The 21,646-nt window shown below is 39.9% G+C and overlaps 1 protein-coding gene across 2 annotated transcripts in view; it reads right to left on the reverse strand.

Annotated features, from left to right (window-relative positions):
- The window catches only part of atrn (attractin), a 226,201-nt gene that overhangs the window by 50,837 nt on the left and 153,718 nt on the right, over positions 1–21,646 (reverse strand). For both annotated transcript variants that reach the window (XM_074692049.1, XM_074692048.1), the window contains exon 26: positions 12,729–12,807. In XM_074692049.1, the coding sequence (XP_074548150.1) occupies positions 12,729–12,807 (79 nt within the window). The remainder of the gene's footprint in view (positions 1–12,728; positions 12,808–21,646) is intronic.

A 21,646-nucleotide genomic window follows, 5' to 3' on the forward strand; every position in this document is an offset into this window, starting at 1 on the left:
GGGGATGAACATGTGCTCCTCAGCAGCAGGAGCACTCAGGACAGCTGAAAGCAGCCGACAGGGTGGGTGATGGCACAGGTCAAAGGTGACACAGCTCTCTCTGTCTCATCGGGGGGAGGTGTGGATGGAAGGAGGCGTATAGGAGAGGAGAGGACGGGAGAAGACAAGGAGGCTGGGTGACACAGCCGCCTGTCCAAAAACCAGGGTCAAGGGTTTCAGGGCACTGATATGAGGATACAACTACAGAGCTATTTAAGCAACTTCATCACCAGGTATGATTCAGTATCAACGTCAGTGTCATCACAGAATTCAGCATTTAACAGCTTGTATATGAGCCTGGGTGAGAGGAACACACAGCATTAAGCATGATATCAGCCTGATGCTGACTTTCAATCCACCTTTTCAAAAAGGGAAATATACGTTCAGGTTCAGTTCGTAATGAAGGGACAAGCTTGGTTTTGATTTTTGGGCATCTTTACGTCTTTTCTGCACTGAAACTTCCAAAACTGAAGAGCCAATGAGGAGTTCTTGTTTGGTTTAAACACCACTTCTACTTTCTGTGTCAGCAACTTTTGGTTGCTAAGCTGCTCTCTTTTCATTCCTCCTTTTTTTCCTTTTTTTCATGGCTCATTTTTGGCCATTGACACCAAATGTTGTGTTTACAGTGTTGTTTTTACTTTTTTTTGCTCCTGTGTGTGTCTGGAGATCCTAAGCGCAAACATGACTGCACTGTTTACACACAAGATTTCACCTGGTAGCAGCCTGTAGCATGTTGATGCTAACCGGTGCTAGGTCAAGTGTTCCCTGCAGGCTGAGGAGAAGGAGGCAAGGACGACGTGTTGGTGCTGTGGTGTGAGCTGGCAGGAAACAACATAAACCTGTCCTTCTATCCATGGTTATGGGGAATGTAAGAGCTATCTCCAGTAAGATAAACAAGCTAACAATGCTAGCTTAGCACCAGAGGGCATACCAGACGGCAGACTAGAAGAAGTCCAGCTGAAGAAGTCCAGCTCAGTCCTGGACCCTGTGGAGGTGGAGGCTAGCTGGAGATATATATATATTCCTTAGATTTATTTTTCACTATATACTTCCTTGTTTTGCAGCTCTGAATTCCTCTTAAGGTATTGATAAAGTACTATTATATTCTAGAAACTGCATGTAAGGGCATCAATATAACATCAGAAAAATGAAAAGTAATGCCTTGCATCCTTATTCTTTCGTGGATATTACACACTTTAAAAAATCTTGCAGAAGAAGCTTGATAAATCATATAAGATAGAAGTTCAACACATTGTAAAACCACAGGAGCTTTATCCCAATGAGGGTATAAAAGTGTTGAGTGTTTTAAAAGGTGGTTCAGAGGCTGAATATAACCATTCTGCTCATAAACACTCAAAAACAAACAGAGACAAATATTGTGCTGACATATTTTCTGTTCAGATTCAGATGACGGTATGACACTGGGAGCTGATTCAAAGGAGGAACTCACAGGTTGATACACTGAACTACGCTCTGAGAGGAGTCTTACTTCAGAGAGTAAAGCTGTTTCACAGCAGCCTGTCTGGTAAGGCCTCAGATCTTCCTCTGATCTCCTCATACTCTTTAGAAAATTTCATGTGTGGACTGTATACTTTCCCCTCACAGAATCATCAAAGGAGAGAAGTGGAACGGTGGCAGCTTTTTCCCCGGCAGCAGAATATACGTGTGTGTTCAGAGAGAAGAGGTTTTTTTTTTAAGGCGAGCAGCACCTCTTCACGTCACTTTATTAACATCCCCTCACTCTGAGCTGTATAACATTTGATCAGGAAGGAATGCTCAGTTTGCACACCACAGGCCATTGAGCAGCTCTCCACTCATTTTATGACATAATAGTAGGTATTTCTAACAGAGGCCGGAGTTCGACACTTTGGTTGATGCTCGTATTTATGACAGCTGAAGAAAGGTGGCGGTGAGGTGTCTTTGAGAGAAGGGGGGGGCAGCTTAATGGAGTAATAAATATGTGAGGGTATCTGGAGACGTCTTCTCCTTCGCTCCTCGCAGCAGTCTGCCTCAGGCAGCGTTAGGAATCATCGGCACAGTTTATCATGTCGGACGCTGTGGAAACTATCAGGGGCATTATCACATTCTGCATTTCAGTCAATACCTCAGGGAGCAATACGTCTCTAATATACGTCGAGTTATGGGAGATTTATCGTCAGTGGATGTCGAATGTATACACATGCTTTACTCATGAGCAGGGGTCTGCAACCTTTACTTGCACAAGAGCCATTTTGCCTCAACTCAGCTGGATTAAAGTCATTCTGGAGCCACAAAATGAACTTTATCTTCACAAAAATACAATATAAAGTATGAAATTCTAAACAAAGTTAAAATAAAGTAAATAATTATCTATACGAGTTTAAACATTTTTTAAAATTTATAAAATTGTACATTTAATGTCTAAGTATTTTTAAATAATTTTGCAAAAAAAATAAAAATAAAACATGAAATCTAAAAAATATGGATTTTTTAAAAAAAAAGAAATGGTAAAAAAATATAAAAAAAACTGCTAAAAAAATGGAAATCTAAAAAATTAGGAAAAACTGCAAATTTTTTTATAAAATTCAGACTTTAAGGTGTACAGAATTCTATGCATAGTTAAAATCTAGTCAACAATTATCTAAAAAAGAAGTTTTTTTCTGTAATTATTCATGAAATTGTACATGTATTTTTTTTACTTCTCCAATTTTTTTCTAAATAAGATATTTCAAAACTTGGAAAAACTTTTTTAAATTTTTGAAAAAAGAAAAACTTATAAACAGGAATTTAAAAAATGTGCAAAAATGTTAAAAAAATATATATATAATTTCAAATAATTGCAAAAATTTTGAATACGGATCAAAAGTTTAAGAATTTGCAAAAAATTCAAAAATATTTTGAATATTCGAAGATTTTCATAAATTTCAAGAACTTTCATAACTTGGAAAATTTGCCACAATTAAACATAAAATATTTAAAAGTCTGCCTTTGTTAAATTTTGAAATTGAATATGTCTGCTTAAATTGTTAAACATATTTGGAATTTTAAAAATTTACAAAAAACAATTGAAGAATTTGCAGAATATTCAAAACAATTGTAAAATGTAAAAAATCTGCCAAAATTTATAGACATTTTTGGAATGTCAACAAATTTCTATAAATTTCTAATAATTTGAGATTCTGAAAATTTGCAAAAATCAAACAAAAAAAAACCCTCTAAACCATTTGCAAATGCTGCAAAATTTTTTGAAAGAATATTTGAATGTGATAACATATATTGATAATGCTGCTCAACTCATTTTTTGTTGTTGTCTTTGCATGTTTTGTCACATGTCAAGCATGTATATTAAGCTAGCATACTGGCAGTTAAATTAATCCCTCCACAGATTTTAAATCTGTATGTTCTTCCAGACTCATCGCTTAGTTTAGCAAAATGTTAACACGTTTTTTTGAGTGTTGATGTCTTTAATCGTCAATACCCTCTGTAAGAAAAACGAAAATTCTTTATTTCAATAATACTTTTTTTTAAAGCTACAAGAAGCCACTGCAAAGGAGTCAAAGAGCTGCATGAGGCTCCAGAGCCGCAGGTTGAAGACCCTTGATCATGAGGCTGTTTCTGTGGTGGTACAGTAGAGGAAGGAGCATCAGTATGAGACAAAACGGAGCAGCGTCAAACCTCCACATCAAAGGCTCGCTGTATTATGTGCTGCAGAGTCTTTCAATTCAGCACTGGGATTTTTGCTGCCCTTTATGTATCTGCGCACATGACTCAACTCTTACATGTCCAGGTAGTAAAATTTCAAGCTTTCAGGAAGTCTCACACACTGCCCTGAAATCCAGTCTGCTTCCACAATCAGGAGAAACAAGCCGGTCTGTCCTGGAGCAAAGAAAGTGAGAGGAAAGTGGTTCCATCATTACAGTATTTTGCATCATGATATATGGCTCCAGTCACTGGATGAATCTGCTCTAATTAACCAGGCTGCTCGTATCTGTGCGGAAAAGTGAACTTTTTGTCTGTGGGTTGCAGGCACTGCCTGGTGAGGTGTATCTACAGGGATTTCTAGCAGCTGATAACGTAAAGCTTCACTCCTGCTTTCACAATAAATAAATACAGGGTATATCCAATCATATGAAACAGCAACAAACGTCTTCCTTCCCATCAGCAGCCACCCAAGACATCATATGTCCCCGCAGGAGTAATCAACCAGCTTTGAGAGTGGGCTGCTGGAATAGCAGAGGGGCTCTTTCTGACTAAAAGGCTGTTGCGTTCCATGACATAAAATGTCTGCTGGTGTTGGGCCTGTCTAATGCCATCTGGCAGCTCCTGCTCCTTCAAAGGAACTGTCAGGTCTCAAAGGAAGGCTTTGATTAGACAGTACAGACACAAACATAAACATGTGCACATTGATGCACACGGATGTGGAGCAACATGTGGGGAGAGGGAAAATGGCCCTGAACATTTAGAGTTGAATTCGAACGGTGATGCAGAGCCTCACAGGTTGGATGGTTGTTGTTGCTGAAACTGTCACATCTCAGCAGGTCTTCGCTTTCAAACATAGGGCTTTACTAATCTAGACCCACAGCTGTAATGAAAGTAGTCACAGTATTTTCCCTTATGAATGGAATATCTATACAGTTTGAAGCAGTGTGTTGCCCAGTGTGTTGCTGCTAGGCTCTCTCTTCCTTGTCTGTTTCTTGTAATTTTTCATCTCTTTTTCGTTGTCTTTGCATTTGGAGTGGATCATTACTTTGGTTTTGTCTTAAGTGAAATTTTACTATATTTGCTCCTGTGTTTGTCTGGAGATCCTACATGTAACCATGTACGCATTATTTACATGTTAAAAAAGCTGTAAGCAGCCTGTATGCTTGTCATGCTAACTGGTGCAAGGCCAGATGTTTCCCACAAGGTGAGAAGAAGGAGGTGAGGAGGACGTGCTGGTTCTCAGGTGTGAGCTAAGAAGTGACGACATCGACCTGTCCTTCCATCCATCGTTATTGGGAACGCAAGATTGATTTCCAATAAGATGGATGAGCTAGCCATGCTAACCCAGCGACAGAGCTAACACCAGACACCAATGCCACATTGGAAGAGCTTCACCTGCTGTGAGCAGACAGGATCCAGGAGACAGAGACTGAACAGACTGCTGAAGAAGCTCAGTCCTGGACCCTGTGGAGGTGGAGGCTGGCTGACTGGACAATGATGGACAAGCTGTCAGCATCTTTTTTCTTATGTAGCTTTTAGCACTTTCTATACACTTTCTTACTTTTGTTTTCTTGATTGCTGCTGTGACTCCTGAATTTCTCCTTGCGGATGGATAAATTATTTTCTATTTTATTCTATTTTATTCTATTCTAATCTATTCTATTCCATTATATTATATTATATTATATTATATTATATTATATTATATTATATTACATTATATTATATTATATTATATTATATTATGCATCTAAGTGCTCTTTAAGTTCAGTTTTTGTAGTTTTTTAGCGGGCAGAGATGAAATAAGACTGTCCATTCCAGACCCTGACTTCATCACCTTCTCTCCTTGATTCACCAATGACAGGCCAAAATCGGACTTTTAATTAAATCTTCCTGCAAAGAACTACACATCCCTACATATCGACTGTTTCTCCAAGAAAAGCCGATTAACCATTTCAAAAAAAGTTGATTTCAAGCCCAGTTTGTGCTGCTGTCCATTAAAGAGCTCACAGTGATGCTTAAACCTTCGAGTATAAGCTCACACTGTTATCCTGAGGAACTTACATCAACTGTGAGGAAGCTTTAAGTCTTTAAAGTCAGATGTCAAGCAGCTAAAAGTAAGGAGTAAGAAGCTAAAGGCCGTAGCCTTTAATTCCTGCAACCCTGCAATGACCACAGAAAATGCGATGGCCCCACTCCTCGCTGCGAGCCTAAGTGAGGTGAACACAGGCATAATAAGTTGCAAATGTGTGTCGTGGTGCAGCTGATGCAAGTGCCAAGTAACACGGAGGAATCCGGGATGAATGTGGGAACGACGCCTGGAGGGACAGCGCTGAGAAAAGAGCCGAGCGGCCGAGCAGCGTCGAGGAAGCAGGCGTCTGCAGCGAGAGAGCCGACCTCATGGACAAACGTGATTAGCTTTCTGTTTTCTGGAAATGATGTGTCAAAGTGTGTTTACAAAGAATGTGTGTGTGTGAACAGGCAGGTCGGCTTTGTGTGCATGTGGGCATTTCTGCATGAGTAGGACAAGGTAATTACAGCTCAAATTGACAGTAGAAATGAGGTTTCGACGCAGTTTTCAGTGACAAACAGGAGCTTTGTGCGTTTGTGTGGCGTAATTTCTCCTGCTTTGCCTTCAGGAATAAAAGTATATTTGTTCACATTTTGAGCCAAAGTGAAAAACACTTTGAAGTCGCAAAAGTTATGAAGCTCTCTTATAAAGACTAGAATTTAAACTGACTTGTTTTCTGGGGTGGATGTGGAGCGGTGGATACCAGGGGCCAAACCTGCAGCTGAGTAATTCAGTCGGAGGTAACAGCATGAATTCAGCTCAGTATCTGTGATATGAGCAGCTCACAACATGACTAATAATGTTCCAGATCCTCCAAACATGATATTTCACCCAAATCTGCCCTGAGCTTAGATCCAAGCTCAGATTATTCAACTCTTAGTGGGTTCAGGGATAGAGTTTCTGCTCCTAATATTGCAAAACAAAAACAAAACTTGAGCTTTAGTTTTGAATACAGACAATCTTTGGGTTTGAAAAAGTTTTTACTGGCAAAAATTAATACTCCAAAATGTGCCGGCTGACATATTAGGTAATGAGCTATTGCTGTGAGGAGCAGAGATGTCATCAGGTGTCACCATCAATATTAGGACTCCAAGGTCTAACCCTTGGAGTGCTGGTCAGTCAAGGAGGGGAAGCTCATTTTTTCCGGCATCACAAATTTGTTTATTTATTTTAACATAAATTCTACCCTCCATTCCTTTTCAAAAAATGATCTGTGACCCTGTCGTACTAACCAGGTGTTTTTTCCAGGGATTTTACCAGTGTTCTCTCAATGCTCGTCATTTCTAAAAAAGGTAAACACGCTGGGGATCGATAAAGCCTCTGGATCAGTCCAGAACGACTGAGAAGATTCTCTGGTGGAGGGTTATACTTCAAGATCGCTGACTGGCTCATTTCACTGTCCATCAAAAAGGGATTCAGCCTCAGACAGATCATCCAATCATCATGCAGAAGCCTAGCGTCCAGGCCAGCTCACTGCCTCATAGACCCCCAGAGACGCTGAGCGTCCGATGGTCGGGACAAAGCCCAGCGTTTATCCAATGACCGTCCAATTTCCACAGTGGAACAATCCACTCTACGCTTCCCCGCTGGAGTCAGAAGACGCTCAGCGTCCGACTGTGTTAAAGCGCTGAGACGCTGCGGGGATGAATGAGAAGGAGGTGGAGCCAGTTACCTGTGATAGGAGCTGATTCTGAACAAAAGATGAAGGAATTCTAGCGCAGATTTTGTCAATTAAATGTACACACAGCAGAACATATCACCGCTTTTTTGAGGACATTTTACATATATATATATATTTCATACAGTATACATTATATATATATATATATATATATATATATATATATATATATATATATATATATATATATATATAAAGATATAGATATAGATATATAAAGATATAGATATAGATATAGATATAGATAGTTAGATAGATCGATATGGATATAGATAAAGATAGATAGATAGATAGATAGATAGATAGATAGATAGATAGATAGATAGATAGATAGATAGATAGATAGATGGATAGATAGATAGATAGATTTATATTTGGTAGGGGCTAAATGGAAAAAAAATAGTAAAACGGTAAATGCAGTCTGGACTTGAGTATTGGAATTTTTCCCGAAAACAACAGCTAAACAAAAATCCACAGAAAATAAATTAATTCTGAGCACAAATCAAAATTAGGGTGCTTTTTCTTGTTGCCGCTCATTGTTGAGTGTATTTTTTTGTTTTTCTGAAATTTTCTTATATTTTCGTTTTGAATGAACTAAAAAGGTCCTTTTCACGACCATTTACAAATTCAATCTACTTTTATAAAAATGTTTTTTGAACATATTTTAATCTCAACATGTAATCAAGTTTTTTGTCTTATTTTGTTTTAATGTATTTTCTGTCCTTTGTTTTTCTTATAATGGAATAAAAAGTTTTATATATACCCTCTCAGACCTGGGTGCTCTCTGCTGGTGTGTCAGTCTCAGTCCAGGCCCCTCTAGGAGAGAAACATTTACACTGATGGAAAGAGGAGGTCATGAAGAAGACAATGCAGACCCACCTTTTATGTCTCTGCTCTGAATTATCGTAATACTTTTGGTATCCAAACATCACATTAAAACAGTTAAAACAGTCCCTCAGAGCTTTCAGAGCTGACCTCGCAGCAGTAGCTGCAGCATATGCTCTTCTGATTGGCAGGAATGACTGAATCTGTCTCACTGGCTCGTCTTGCTGTCAGGGTTCTTTGCAGAAAGTACCCGGCGTTTTGAAAAGATGTATGAGTCAGTGCATCATCGTGACTGTCTTGTGGCATTTTAGGGGATGTGATGCAATAACTGAGTTGAGTCTTTAGTTTTTTTTGGAGGGTGTTTGGAAAATCAGTCAATCTGCATCTTCTCAGTCATGGCAGACGTGCTGATGTGTGAAAAATGACTTCTACAGAAAGGCTTTGTTAACTGGTGACTGGGTTGATTGTATAAATTTTGTTTATTTATGTGAATAAATATTTTATATTTTGTGTACTTTATAGATTTTAGGACAGATGACTGTGGGGGCGTTACGTTTATCATGGAAGTAACAAAACAAATTTTGTTTTGTACAACTCAGCACAACACTACTGATGTCTGTAAAATGTGATACGTAGAGTAAAGACAGTGTTTAAAAAGAAATCACATAGAAGTTGTTGAAACCTGTAAAATATATTGTCCTTGTTTCACGGAGAGGAGGTTATATTTTCAGCTCTCTTCGTTGGAGACAAAGCTGATTCCACTAAAGGTGTTAGAGTAAACCCTGCTAGTCTCCACGAGCTTCCCAGGTGTTTGGGGATTTAATATTGGCTCCAAACGGCTTCCTGTAACCCAAAATCCTCTTGAAAAAGGTCCAGTGTTAATTTTGTTTAAAGGTTAGCCTGGAGAGCGTTCAGCTGGACAATAGTGGTTGTGTGATAGAGAGAGGGCGGAGTGGGAGCAGATGAGGGAGCAGGAAGGGAGGAGGAGGTGGGGGAGGCATGTTAAGAGGCATCCAGGGGCGAGGGTGATGACAGCCCTCTTGGGCGAGGTTACAGCCGAAAGGCACTTCAGCTGGCAAGCCGAGTGTGAAAAGCACAAACTGAAAGTTCACTTTTACGTTTAGCATAGCATTAGCATGACACACACACAGAGGGAGAAACAGCTCAACATGGGCATGATCTTTCAGCTACTCATCCAGGACGTGGGTTACTCTCCTGGAAACAAAGTGTGAGGATGCATCTCGTCAGTTACAAAACAAGTGAATCCAATATGCAAACACGTTTCTCACTGTTTTCACAAAGCAACCAGCTGCAACACGGCCCCAAAAATAACCCAAACTCACTCAATTCAGCTTGTGAGACAGCAAGCAGCCAGGCAGCTCTCGCTAAGACGCCCGAAAAGGCCGATTTTGAACTTAAGCCTGTTAGAGCTGGGGCTCCCACTGACCTCTCCCTTGTCAAAATAAACTACCATCACATTTTCTTGGACAATGATTTTAAAAAGTGGTCATAAACCGGGCACGTCTGTTGTGCCTGCTGTCATCTAAAGTGGCAGACACCTACCACACAGGAGGCTGCTTTCTATCCTTCAGCGCTGTGGATGTGTTTTTTTAGAGACGTGGGTTTAACGTCACTGAAGCTCAAAATATCTGCACTGCATCACCGTGTTTTTATACAAGCTTCCTTCCTGATTCGCAGAAATAATACATGTAACTTCAGGCATACTATTTTCCCTCCTTTATACCTAAGAATGAATAATCTCGTCCTCTGATTTTAGTCTTTTGAAGGTGAACAAAGAGCTGAAATATTTAAAGCTGTGTTCAGTCCTTTGTGGATCCGGTAGAGCTTCCCTGAGTTTGGCTGATTGCTTTGGCATCCTCTGCTCAGTCCTTTCAGAAACATTATTGACTCTGAGGTTTTTTTTTCCCCCTTTAGTCGACTCAGTGCTGCACCATAAGAACAATTCATTATGGTCGTTGCACCTCGGTAATCCATTTTCAGTGGCTGACAGCTGAAAATGGAATTGTGTTTTCCAAAATGAAATTGCGGAAATGTTGAGCGTCAAAAACAGTGTGGTCACTTTGATGTGCTGAAACTTTAGTATCCACTTCATTTGTAATCTAACCAGCAACTAACAGACCTGACAAGCCGACACATTTATTTCAAAATGCTTATTTAGCATTTCAACATATTGCTCTTCTACTTCAATAAACTTCTTTTTCTTTGCATTTTTTTAGCTCGCTACTCCCTCTTCAAACTTTGTCTGATTTTCACCATTTCAATTTTAAACTACTCAGCTCCTTCAGAAGAGGAGTTCTATGACTTTTCTCATCTCTAAACCTTAAACTTTTTGATTTATTCAGCTTTTTCTGACAAAATTTGCCCATTTAAAATGAATTGGAAACTTCATCTGCATCTCAAAGTCTCCCTGAACTTTAAGATGCTAAAACTTCAGCATACTTCCACTTACAGACTTCATTTTTCCTTTAAAATGTTAACAGATCTTTTGGCCATGCACATATTTTACAACTTCTATATTTATTTTACAGTTTTTGAGATTTAGCTATTTAAGCAACTCAAACTTTTACAAAAATTGCTGCTTTTACAGTGTGTGACATCAGCAGCCAGAGTGAAGGAGGCTGCTGCTGAGATGTTACAACTTTCTCAAACAAACTGTCATAACTTCCAAAAGCTTCACTCTAGAAACATAAAAAATACATCAAAATGTTGCCTTGCCTTTCCTCCTTCTAGCAAAGGGAGTATCTTAGCTCAAGATTGTACTGTTAGGCCAAAAAATGCCCAAAAGTGAGACAAAACCTCCTTTTCCTTTAGTCTGCTCTAATGTCATTTCTGACCTACTTCTTCACTTCAGCTCAATTTGTAAAAACATTTTTAGCTCGCTGTCTTTTGCCGACATTTCTGGCTCTACAGACATGCAAAACATATCATTGTGTCCATCAGAGTCTCCAGATTCTCATGGTGCAGTCTTTTTCTGCTAGCCCTCACCTTTTTTACACAGTGGCAGGAGATTCGGACCCTACTTTTCACTTGCTCACCTTCTGTCTCAGACAGAATCTATTAAATAGGTGTAGCTCTCCACAGCTTAACGAGCAGGTTACCATGGAAACCTTTCATTTCACATACTACTTATACTATTTGTAAAACTTCTTCCACAACTAATACGACTCTAAACTTCTTCTTCTTCTTCTTCTTCTTCTTCTGCTTCTTCTTCTTCTACTACCACTACTACTACTACTTCTTATTCTTTAACCTCTGTACTGTTTTTACTATTTCTTCTGCTTCTTCTTTTTCTCCATTCCATATTTTCAGCTGTGTTTCACTGCTTCCTATGCCTTTTATTTTTCATTTTCCTTCTTCAGCTTCAGTATTTCAGCGCATCTGCTACCAGGAAATTCAATTTTTCTTGTAAAATTAAGACTCTCAATCAGGGAAATTTGCTCAGGACTACAAAAAGACACACTTGAAAGAGAGAAAATGTCTCCTGATCAACTGTGGTGCTTATGTGTGCTGAATGATTTTTCAGTTGAAGTGATGGAAGCTTCTTCTAAAGTAGCTTCGGGAACCGTGACAATTTTTAAGGCAGTTGGAAAAAGTATCTATTACATGTGAAAAACTTGAACAGGAGTGAGAAGTCTGAAATTTTGGGAACAAGGTTTGAGGGGTCTTCATGTCAGATAAGAAATGTAGAATTATCCTATCATGGACTCAAAATTATCATACACCTCTCATAACCAAAAAAAAAAAAAAAAACTTACTGTACTGACAAACCAAATATAAAAGTTTATGCAGATAAACACAGAAGGACTCACTTCTTCTGAGATTTGTTGCATGTTTCAGGATTGGGAGGTAAACAAAGGTCAGGGGTTTTGCCACTAGTGTATGTTACATGGCTGTTCTCTAGTCCTGTGAGGTTTTACACGTCTTTTTTACAAAAGTAAACCAGGTGTTCAGGAATTGGAGAGAAATACCTTCGGCCCACTCCATGAATAATCTCCTGCACCTGTTGCGCCCTCATCCCAGAGCTCTTACCCTGCTGAACTCACAGCACTGTCACCTTCACAAGAACAAGGCTCCGCGCGAGCTCCAGGTGTTAACGATGGCTCCGCACCAGGAGTGTGGAGGTAGATGGGCCGTGACATAAACAGTGTCATTACTTGGTCTCCACCTCCACCTGCCACTCATCGAGGTCGACCCACGCAGCTTCAGGAAGGTTCACGCTAGTTGTGATTTCTCACTACACACCTACGTCAAACATCTTTGTACAATGTTATCTGGTACAACCCGAGCAGCATCACCGCGTTTAACAGATCCACGCTCATGTGAAAACGCCAACAGCACTCTCCTTTGAGACGTTTTCCCACCAGAAGAGCCAAAATCAACATTCCCCATCAGCACAGGTGTCCAACTCACCTCTCGCCGCCGAGACGCCCAGCAGCTTTGTTTGATCTTCCAAACCACGGCGGCCACCAGGAGCAGGGACAGGAAGCAGCTGTGAAGAGAAAGGGGAGGCAGGTCAAAAGAGTGGTACGAGACTAATTATGAAAGAGGAGAAATGACACACAGTGGGAGCTCTGGGAACATCTGAAATCATATTCATACCCAGGACATGCATGACTATGTGTGTCACTTTCTGTCAGGCATAAATAAATCCACTGGTGTTGATTTCCCTCCTCAACGCCATGCATATTCATGTGTGTTCTGGTCTGTCAGAGCTTGGCAGAAGAGGTGATTACAGCCCACAGTGATCTGAATTATTATTTAATGAGCTACAGGTCTGAACCTGATGGACAAACACAGCTTTCCTTCAGAAGAAGTCATCAGCTCCTACACAACATGACCGCCTGAACACTGATGTGTATAAAAATAATTGATCGCTAATTAGCATTAAATTATTCTAAACATAAAAGGAAGATCATCCCTCAGGATCCCGAACCCACCAGCATGATCAGAATACCCTAATTTTTAAATGACTGTCCAATACAAAAAAAAGACGTAATCGACAGATTCTCAAGTTTCTGAGGGTACCTGAATGCATCACAAGTGAAGTTAACCACATGTCTAAGCACTGTCTGTTAAAAAAAAAAAAAAGAAAAAGGCCTCATGAAAGTGAGGTCTCCACAAATACTGCTCCCCCTGGTGGCTGGCTGCAGTAAAGGTCAAAAACTCTGTCTCCCCAGTCATTCCAGATGGGCTGTGGTCAAACAATAAGAAATAAAAACACCTGATTGAAATGTTTCTCACATCCAAATGCTGTGGTGATATGTAGATATTTTTATTCTGTGTTGTGTTTATGTCCTCTTTTGTCTGAAAATTTTGTATTTGGTAGTTATTAAAGGTTAAAACGGGGTTTGACCGCACATTTCAATCAATCGATCAATCAAAATTTATTTATAGAGCACTTTACAACACTCAAGGTGACCAAAGTGCTTTCCAGATAAAATAAATAGCAAAATAAGAAATGCAGATTAAAAGAAAGCAACAATGGAACATGTCAGAGAAACAAAATCAGATAAAAACTGATAAAACAAGACAAAATAAAATAACATGTCACCACATTATTGTGTATTAAAAGCCAGTGTAAACAAGTATGTTTTAAGCCGGGCTTTAAAAAGACCAAAGTCGGTAATGGTGTGAATGTCCAGGGGGAGTTGGTTCCAGAGTCTGGGTCCAGTGACTGAAAAAGCTTGATCACCCTCGTCCTAGGAAGTTCTAGAAGCAGCTGATGAGAAGGCCGTAACTCCCTGTTGGAGTTTCGAACAGAGTTAAAGCTCAGCCGAATTAATAGGTGCAAGGCCATTAAGGGCTTCAAAAACAAAGAGTAAAATTTTAAAATCTATCCTGGCAGAGACTGGAAGCCAGTGGATGGAAAAGAGGATGTGGGGTGATGTGTTGGCGCCTTGGGGTGTTTGTGAGGAAATGGGCTGTCGCATTTTGCACAAACTGAAGGCGGCTAACAATGGTTGACAGCTGCCATTCTTGTGTAGTTTTTTTTTTTTCAGGAGTAGTACAGACAAAAGACAAAAGACAAAAAAATAAATAAATTTGAGACCCGTCTCCACTCAAATTCTCAGTCTCTCAGAGTCTCTACTGCTGCACAATGGCAGCACCTCTGATGGCGGAATTTTGGCTTCAAAACTGTACAATTACAAAAGGCGGAGCCACGCTGTCCATTCTATATACAGTCTATGGTCGATGACGGGAGAATTTCATCAACACCCCTCTGATTCTCATGTCCTTCAGTGAGTCACATGACCAGCTGCACTGAACTCCTAATCAGTGTGTGACATCATCACCAACTGCTGCAGAGTGAAGACTGAAATTGACAGAACTTTTACAAACAACTCCTCATAGATGCCACACTTTTGACAAAATCTCTGTAAATATAAGTATATAGTTTATGGAAATTTTGTCAGGAATCCATCCACATGATTTTTAAAGCTGTACAACTTTTACGTTTTTGTCTAGAGGCCCAAATGTGTTGGCTTGCGTAGAGCTGAATTCTGTTCTCCCATTAATTCTAATAGAGGGAGCTGAGAGGGCTTCTCTAGGGTTCACCAAGATTGAGGACTTGTCATTCGAAAACCGTTTCCAAAATTATAAAATCCTGCACCACTTTTGTAAAGCGGGGTCCACTATGTCACGTGAGGGAATTTCAAGCCGATAGCAGTTATGGTTTCAGAGATCTTTAATTTTGTTTGAGGGCCCAAGAATATGTCAAAATCTTATTTTGAAAGGCAGATTGCTGGCTCCCTGTCCGAGATAGGTTTGAGGTGCCCCTTCCTTTTTGTCCGTCTCAGTGAGACAAACATTTTGACGTTGGTTTCATCTCTGTACAACATTCCTACTGCCTATTAAAACAATTTTAGGGGTTTTTTTTCACCTAGGAGGCGCTAGAGAGAAAATTATGGGATGTTGGGGGTGAATTTTGGTATCATAGAAAAAACTTTCTGTCGATTGTGAGGCATGTGCCAATTTTGGTGAGATTTTCAGCAGTAGAAAAAATGGATGCATCACAGTATTGAGATTTTAGCTAACAATTTTAAATTGTGATTTTTTTTGTTCAGAAATTATTTGGGTTTTTTTTTCAAATATAAATCCTTCATTTTAGTCTTTATCTATAAGCTGGGTTGGAAAAAGTTGAAATGTCATATTGGATGTCAGAATTTGGCTCCTGATATAGTTTGTAAACATTATTACCATCATTCAACTTTTTAACTCAGTCTGGTTTTAAAAGAGGAAACTAAAAACTGCAAAAATCAGAAATATGGAAGAATCTCAAATGAAATGTAGAGGAGCAGGACTTGGGAGAGACAAATGAGACAACAGGGACAAAAGCCACAAACAGCCAGTAACTATCTGGGATTCAAAGGGTTAAAGCTGAAATACGAAATATATGCAGATAATGTTAAGTGGTTACATGATACAAAGAGAGGTTGAGCAGTAAATTTATCCAGATTGCTCAGAGGTTTTGGGATGAAGGGAAAATAGACAGTTGTGATTGTTTCCTGTGAATGCATTCACCTCACACACACTTTCTCCTCTCGTTGTTTTAAAATCAAAAGCATTCATAAACACAAAGGTTTGTTTTATGGCTTTAATTTCACTCTGGATGTTTATCCTCCAACAATAAGAGGCAGCTTTCTCATCTTGTTTTTTTTTTCCCTTCTTTTCTTTCCTTTTTATTTTCTCTTCTAAAAATGCAGGATTTTTCATCTGGCTTCAGCACTCAGAATGATTTTTCCTCCTCCATTTTCAGCCCTTTTCAACATTTGTGCAAATAAATTTATACAGAGACAGAAAAATTCGGCGCAGTCTACATAAAACTGCCTCGACGTGATGAAGGTAGGAGTGACATGTCTTGGCGAGGTGGTTTGTTAGCAGTGTCACAGTGTGTAGTGTGTGTGTGTGTGTTTGTGTGTGTCCCCTAGCTGCCTTCACTCCTGCACTTAGGAAGCCGTGAAGTGAAAAAACAAAGCAATAAAGACAAAGACAGAGTGTCCATGTGTGTTTCTGTGTGCCAAGCAAATACATCAGACACAATATCTCCTGCAATCTGGACTTCATCCCCTGCCTGTCGCGCCGTTCCTTGATTTCCTGACAGTGTTCCTGAGGCTCTCTGGCCCAAACTTCCAACGTTGCAGCTCGCGTCAGTCTTGGCAGCTGGCTGATGATGATCCAACTATCAGCGGCGTGATGGCAAAACGCCTGAGCCCCAGTGGATCCAACACTGTTTGTGAGTTTCCTGGAGGAAAACATCCAGTGTAAAAATAGAAATTTGCACACTGGATGTTTTCTGTCATCTCTGATGGCTCAATTTTGACAAGTGATCGCAGAAATACAAACTCCAGCCCAGAACTAGAAAACTTTGCACTGATACGAAACTATAATGTCAGTCTGATGAGAAATAAGTACAGGAACCACCAACTAGAGTAAACATGTACTGATGGTGCTGTCAGGACTATCTGGGAATGGATGAGCATGAGCAACATCGGTCACTGTTATAAAGACGGCAGATTATCTTTTTAAAACTACTTTTCTTTGTTTAACCTCTTATGACCCATTTTAAGACCTTTTTTAAAAAACGTTGACCAATTAGCCAAATTTAGGGACACTGCCCACATCGTCTTTTTAGGGGTGTAATGATCCATCGATATACATCGATATACATCGATTGGTTAAGCAATGATCCAATCACATCGATAGAAAGTCTAAACATCGATCATCATCGTGGTCTTTAATGTTCGCCTTTATTTTGAAATCCCGACCGGACACGCATGTCCGTCTCCGTCCAACCGCGAGTCGTTCTGAAGTTTCCTCTCAAGCCTCACGCACTCAGCGTATGAGACACACATTTGAACCTTTTCACTCTCTGACACGCCACGCCTGATATTTCTCCTGCTGTAAAATGTACTGTTTAGCGCCCACCGAGTCACACCGCTGTAGGCGAACGTGTAGCAAGACGCTGTTAGCATCACAGAGCTAAAAGGGAGCCAGGCATATCGGCCAATCATAAAATAGCTCTCCCGTATCCGGGTAAGATACGGTCGACCTGACTTTAGAGGATGCAGGCTGCACACACGACAGGAGTGCACCATCACACGACTGCAGTGAGTTATCTCATCATTTGATTTTGTAGCCACTGATTCATAAAATTTCATTTAGTTGTAAAGTAAAACGGCGAGAGCTTAGTGTCATTCCTCCTCCACATCGACTATTACACAGTGAAACAAAGTCTGATCACACTGACATACAAACTGTGGTTATCAGGCATCACAGTAAAAAAAGAAAAAGAAAAAAACTATCAATGTTCAGTTAGTTAAGTTGATAGTTCTAATTTTGAACAATAGAAATGTTTGGGTTTAGTTAAAATCAAAGCTTCACATTTTTGGTTAGATAGAAAATGGTCAAATGTTAGATGTCAATAATAAAGTTTATGTAATCAGTAATTTTGTAATTATAGTGTTGCATCATTACTTGATATAATAAACAAACATTACAGTATAACAGTAAGACCCATAAGGTAATTGTAGGGGCAAAAAAAATACCTTACCTGAATTTAACCAGTTTTAATTTTAAAACATAATTAGATCATACAGATGGCTATAATCCTCGACAAATTATCATACCCAAAGGTCAGCACATCGTTCAGCATTTCAGTAATAAAACTATAAAAATTGTTTTGTATGTTTTCTTGCCTCAGGAGAAATGTTGCTGATTGTGTTCAGTGAGGACATAATATCGTCTTAAATCGATCGGAGGCCCCTGAATCGTATCGAATCGTATCGTATCGTGACAGACTTTGTGATAAAAATATCATATCGTTGTCCAAAGAATCGATATCGTATCGTATCGTCATGAAACTGGTGATTTACACCCCTACATCTTTTGGTGAAATCACAACATTACACCCATTTAAGTGAAAACCCAATGTATTTAAGTCCAATAACACGAGTAACTAAGGGAGAACTCATAAGTCAAATAAACAGACTTCCCAAACAAAGACCAATTTTACTTTTTATACTTATTAGGTCTTACTTATCCCAAATAGGGGTGTAAATCACCAGTTTCATGACGATACGATACGATATCGATTCTTTGGACAACGATGTGATATTTACCGATATCACAAAGTCTGTCACGATACGATACGATACGATACGATACGATACGATACGATACGATTCCTTCAATCAATTTAAGACGATATAATGTCCTCACTGAACACAATCAGCAACATTTCCCCGTAGGCAAGAAAGAAATATAAAACAATTTTGATAGTTTTATTACTGAAATGCGGAACGATGTGCTGACCTTTGGGTATGATAGATTGTAGAGGATTATAGCCATCTGTATGATCTAATTATGTTTTAAAATTAAAACTGGTTCAATTCAGGTAAGGTGCTTTTTTGCCCCCACAATTACCTTATGGGTCTCACTGTTATACTGTAATGTTTGTTTATTATATCAAGTAATGATGCAACACTACAATTAAAAATTACTGATTACATAAACTTTATTATTGACCTCCAACATTTGACCATTTTCTATCAAACCAAAATTTTGAAGCTTTGATTTTAATTAAACCCAAACATTTCTATCGTTCAAAATTAGAACTATCAACTTAACCAACTTAACGTTGATAGTTTTTTTTTTTTTTCTGTGATGCCTGATAACCACAGTTTGTATGTCAGTGTGATCAGACTTTGTTTCACTGTGTAATAGTCGATGTGGAGGAGGAATGACACTAAGCTCTCGCCGTTTTACTTTTTAACCATGTGAAATTTCATGAATCAGTGCGCTACAAAATCAAATTATGAGATAACTCACTGCAGTCGTGTGATGATGCACTCCCGTTGAGTGTGCAGCATGCGTCCTCTGCAGTCAGGTCGACAGTATCTTACCCGGATACAGGAAAGCTTTTTTATGATTGGCCGATAAGTCTGGCTCCCTTTTAGCTCTGTGATGCTAACAGCGTCGTGCTACACGTTCGCCTGCATCGGTGTGACTCGGTGGGCGCTAAACAGTACATTTCACAGCAGGAGAAATATCAGGCGTGGCGTGTCAGAGAGTGAAAAGGTTCTAATGTGTGTCTCAAACGCTGAGTGCGTGAGGCTTGAGAGGAAACTTCAGAACGTGGTTGGACGGAGACGGACATGCGTGTCCGGTCCGGATTTCAAAATAAAGGCGTACATTACAGACCACGATGATGAGCGATGTTTTGACTTTCCATCGATGTGATTGGATCATTGCTTAACCAATCGATGTATCGATGTATATCGATGGATCATTACACCCCTAATCCCAAATGGCAACATGAACTTAGAATTGCACACAACTGGGGGGCGCCAAAGAGTTCCAGGGGAGGAGCTAGAAGAGGAAGAAAAAGCAAAGTACAAACACAATAGACTGTAAAAAAAAAAAAAAAAAAAAAAAAAAAAAAAAAAAAAAGTCATCTTGCTCAGCTCAAAGTGAAGTCTCCACAAAAACTGCTCCCCCTGGTGGCTGGCTGCAGTATAGGCCAAAAATCCATCTCCCCAGTTATTCCAGATGGGCTGTGGTCAAACTTTAAAAATTAAAAACACCTTGGATAAATGTTTCTCATGTCCAATTGTTGTGATTTGAAGATCCTATTTGGCTACCTTGTATTCAAGTCATCTCTTTTCAGAAGAGTTTCATTTTCATTAGTTAAAAGAGGCTAAAAACGAGGTTTTGCATCACGTTTAACGATGATCAACAGCTGCCGTTCTTGTGTAATTTTTCCGGGGATTGTAAAATGAAGTCAGGAGGGAGATCCAAGAAGAGATTAGACTCTTTTTTTGTCACCCTGCTTCTCTTGGAGTCCCTCATCGCCTGTGACGGGGGAATTTTGGCTTCAAAACCGTACAGTGGTAAATGGCGAAGCCACGATGTCCGCTCTGTATACAGTCAATGACACACGCACAAAAAAACATGTCTGGACTCTGCAATAAATGCAAAAAAGTTTGACGACAAGTGTGCTGTAGTTTCATGATTATCTTCCCTGACTGTTCTGACTCGATACAGAGTGCTCGTCTCTGTGGGCGCATGTGTATGGGTTAGGGTCTACTAACCTGACACGCCAAACAGTTTCATATGTCCGCTGTTTTCAGAGACGGGACCTTGAAAAAAATCAGTAGCTGGTGACTGAACGACCGTTTTAAGTGACACACTCACCACAGACCAATCCACATCAAGCTAAGGTATGACGTAGCTTATGTGCGCCGCTGCTGACAAACAATAGACGAACAACTACGGGAACACAAGAAACAACTGTGATAACGGCGTTAGACGACTTCTTGATTCTTTAGAATCAAAGAAACGCTGACAAGTACAAAAGTCTGCTGACGTCACTTCTGCTGCTCCCGCCTCTCTTCCCTGATTGGGCCATTTAGAATTTAGCCGAATGAAATCGTTGGTCAATGAAGCCTGGCAAGATGGATCTGCAGGATTTCAGAAACTGAATCAGGCAGGTCCATCTGCTCTGCAAGGTTAAGGGTCTACAGGAGCATGGAGCAACCGAATAGGAGACTCCTGCATCCCTCTTGTCAAGGGCATGCGTTGACACATGCGCACACCCATGTGAACATATGACCCCAGCTAAATCATGTATGGCTTAATGTACTACTCAAGAGACATCTGGAAATGTTGCCATTGAGCCTCCGGTTGGTAGACCTCCCGTGATTTGCGCATTGACTCATATCAAATCAACCTTCAGGAAAAACTTAGACACACTCCAACTCTGCTCAGATAACCAAGCAGTACTTCTTACTCCACAATCTCTTGGCTCAGTGTACATTTGCGTCACAGGTGCCCAAACACCTCAGACACTGATCTTACCCTATTATCTGCAGCTCGCTTTGACGGGCCGTTCAGCATTTGTTGCTCTCTGCTTGTTGCAGCAGCAGCAGTCAATGGAAGGTTGCCTGAATTGACCTGTTGTGTACTCAGCTTCTGTCTAATTGATTTCTACGTCCATGTCACCAAACTACAGCTGGATCTGTCCTGGAATAAAGATCTATATTTCTGCAGATATGTTCACACTGAGTTTTCTCTTTGGTTTAGGGATAACACATGTAGGTTACCTCTCTTTAGGGGTTTGACATGGATATAATTAGAACTTCAAGCTGAAGCACAGATTCTCCAGACATTGGCCTACCGTCGAGGGCCCTCGCAGATCCTTCTCTTAAGTTATACATCCTTTTCATTTTCATTCTCAATGCCTGTGCCCATTTTCACGCTGACTGTGATGCATTCAGATCTTTATTCATCGCCCATATACCACCCGCCCCTGCCCACCCTCTGTGACTCTT

The sequence above is a fragment of the Halichoeres trimaculatus genome, unplaced genomic scaffold (assembly GCF_033239565.1).
Source record: "Halichoeres trimaculatus isolate MK-OKI-2021-1 unplaced genomic scaffold, fHalTri1.1 fHalTri1_scaffold_17, whole genome shotgun sequence".
NCBI lineage: Eukaryota > Metazoa > Chordata > Actinopteri > Labriformes > Labridae > Halichoeres > Halichoeres trimaculatus.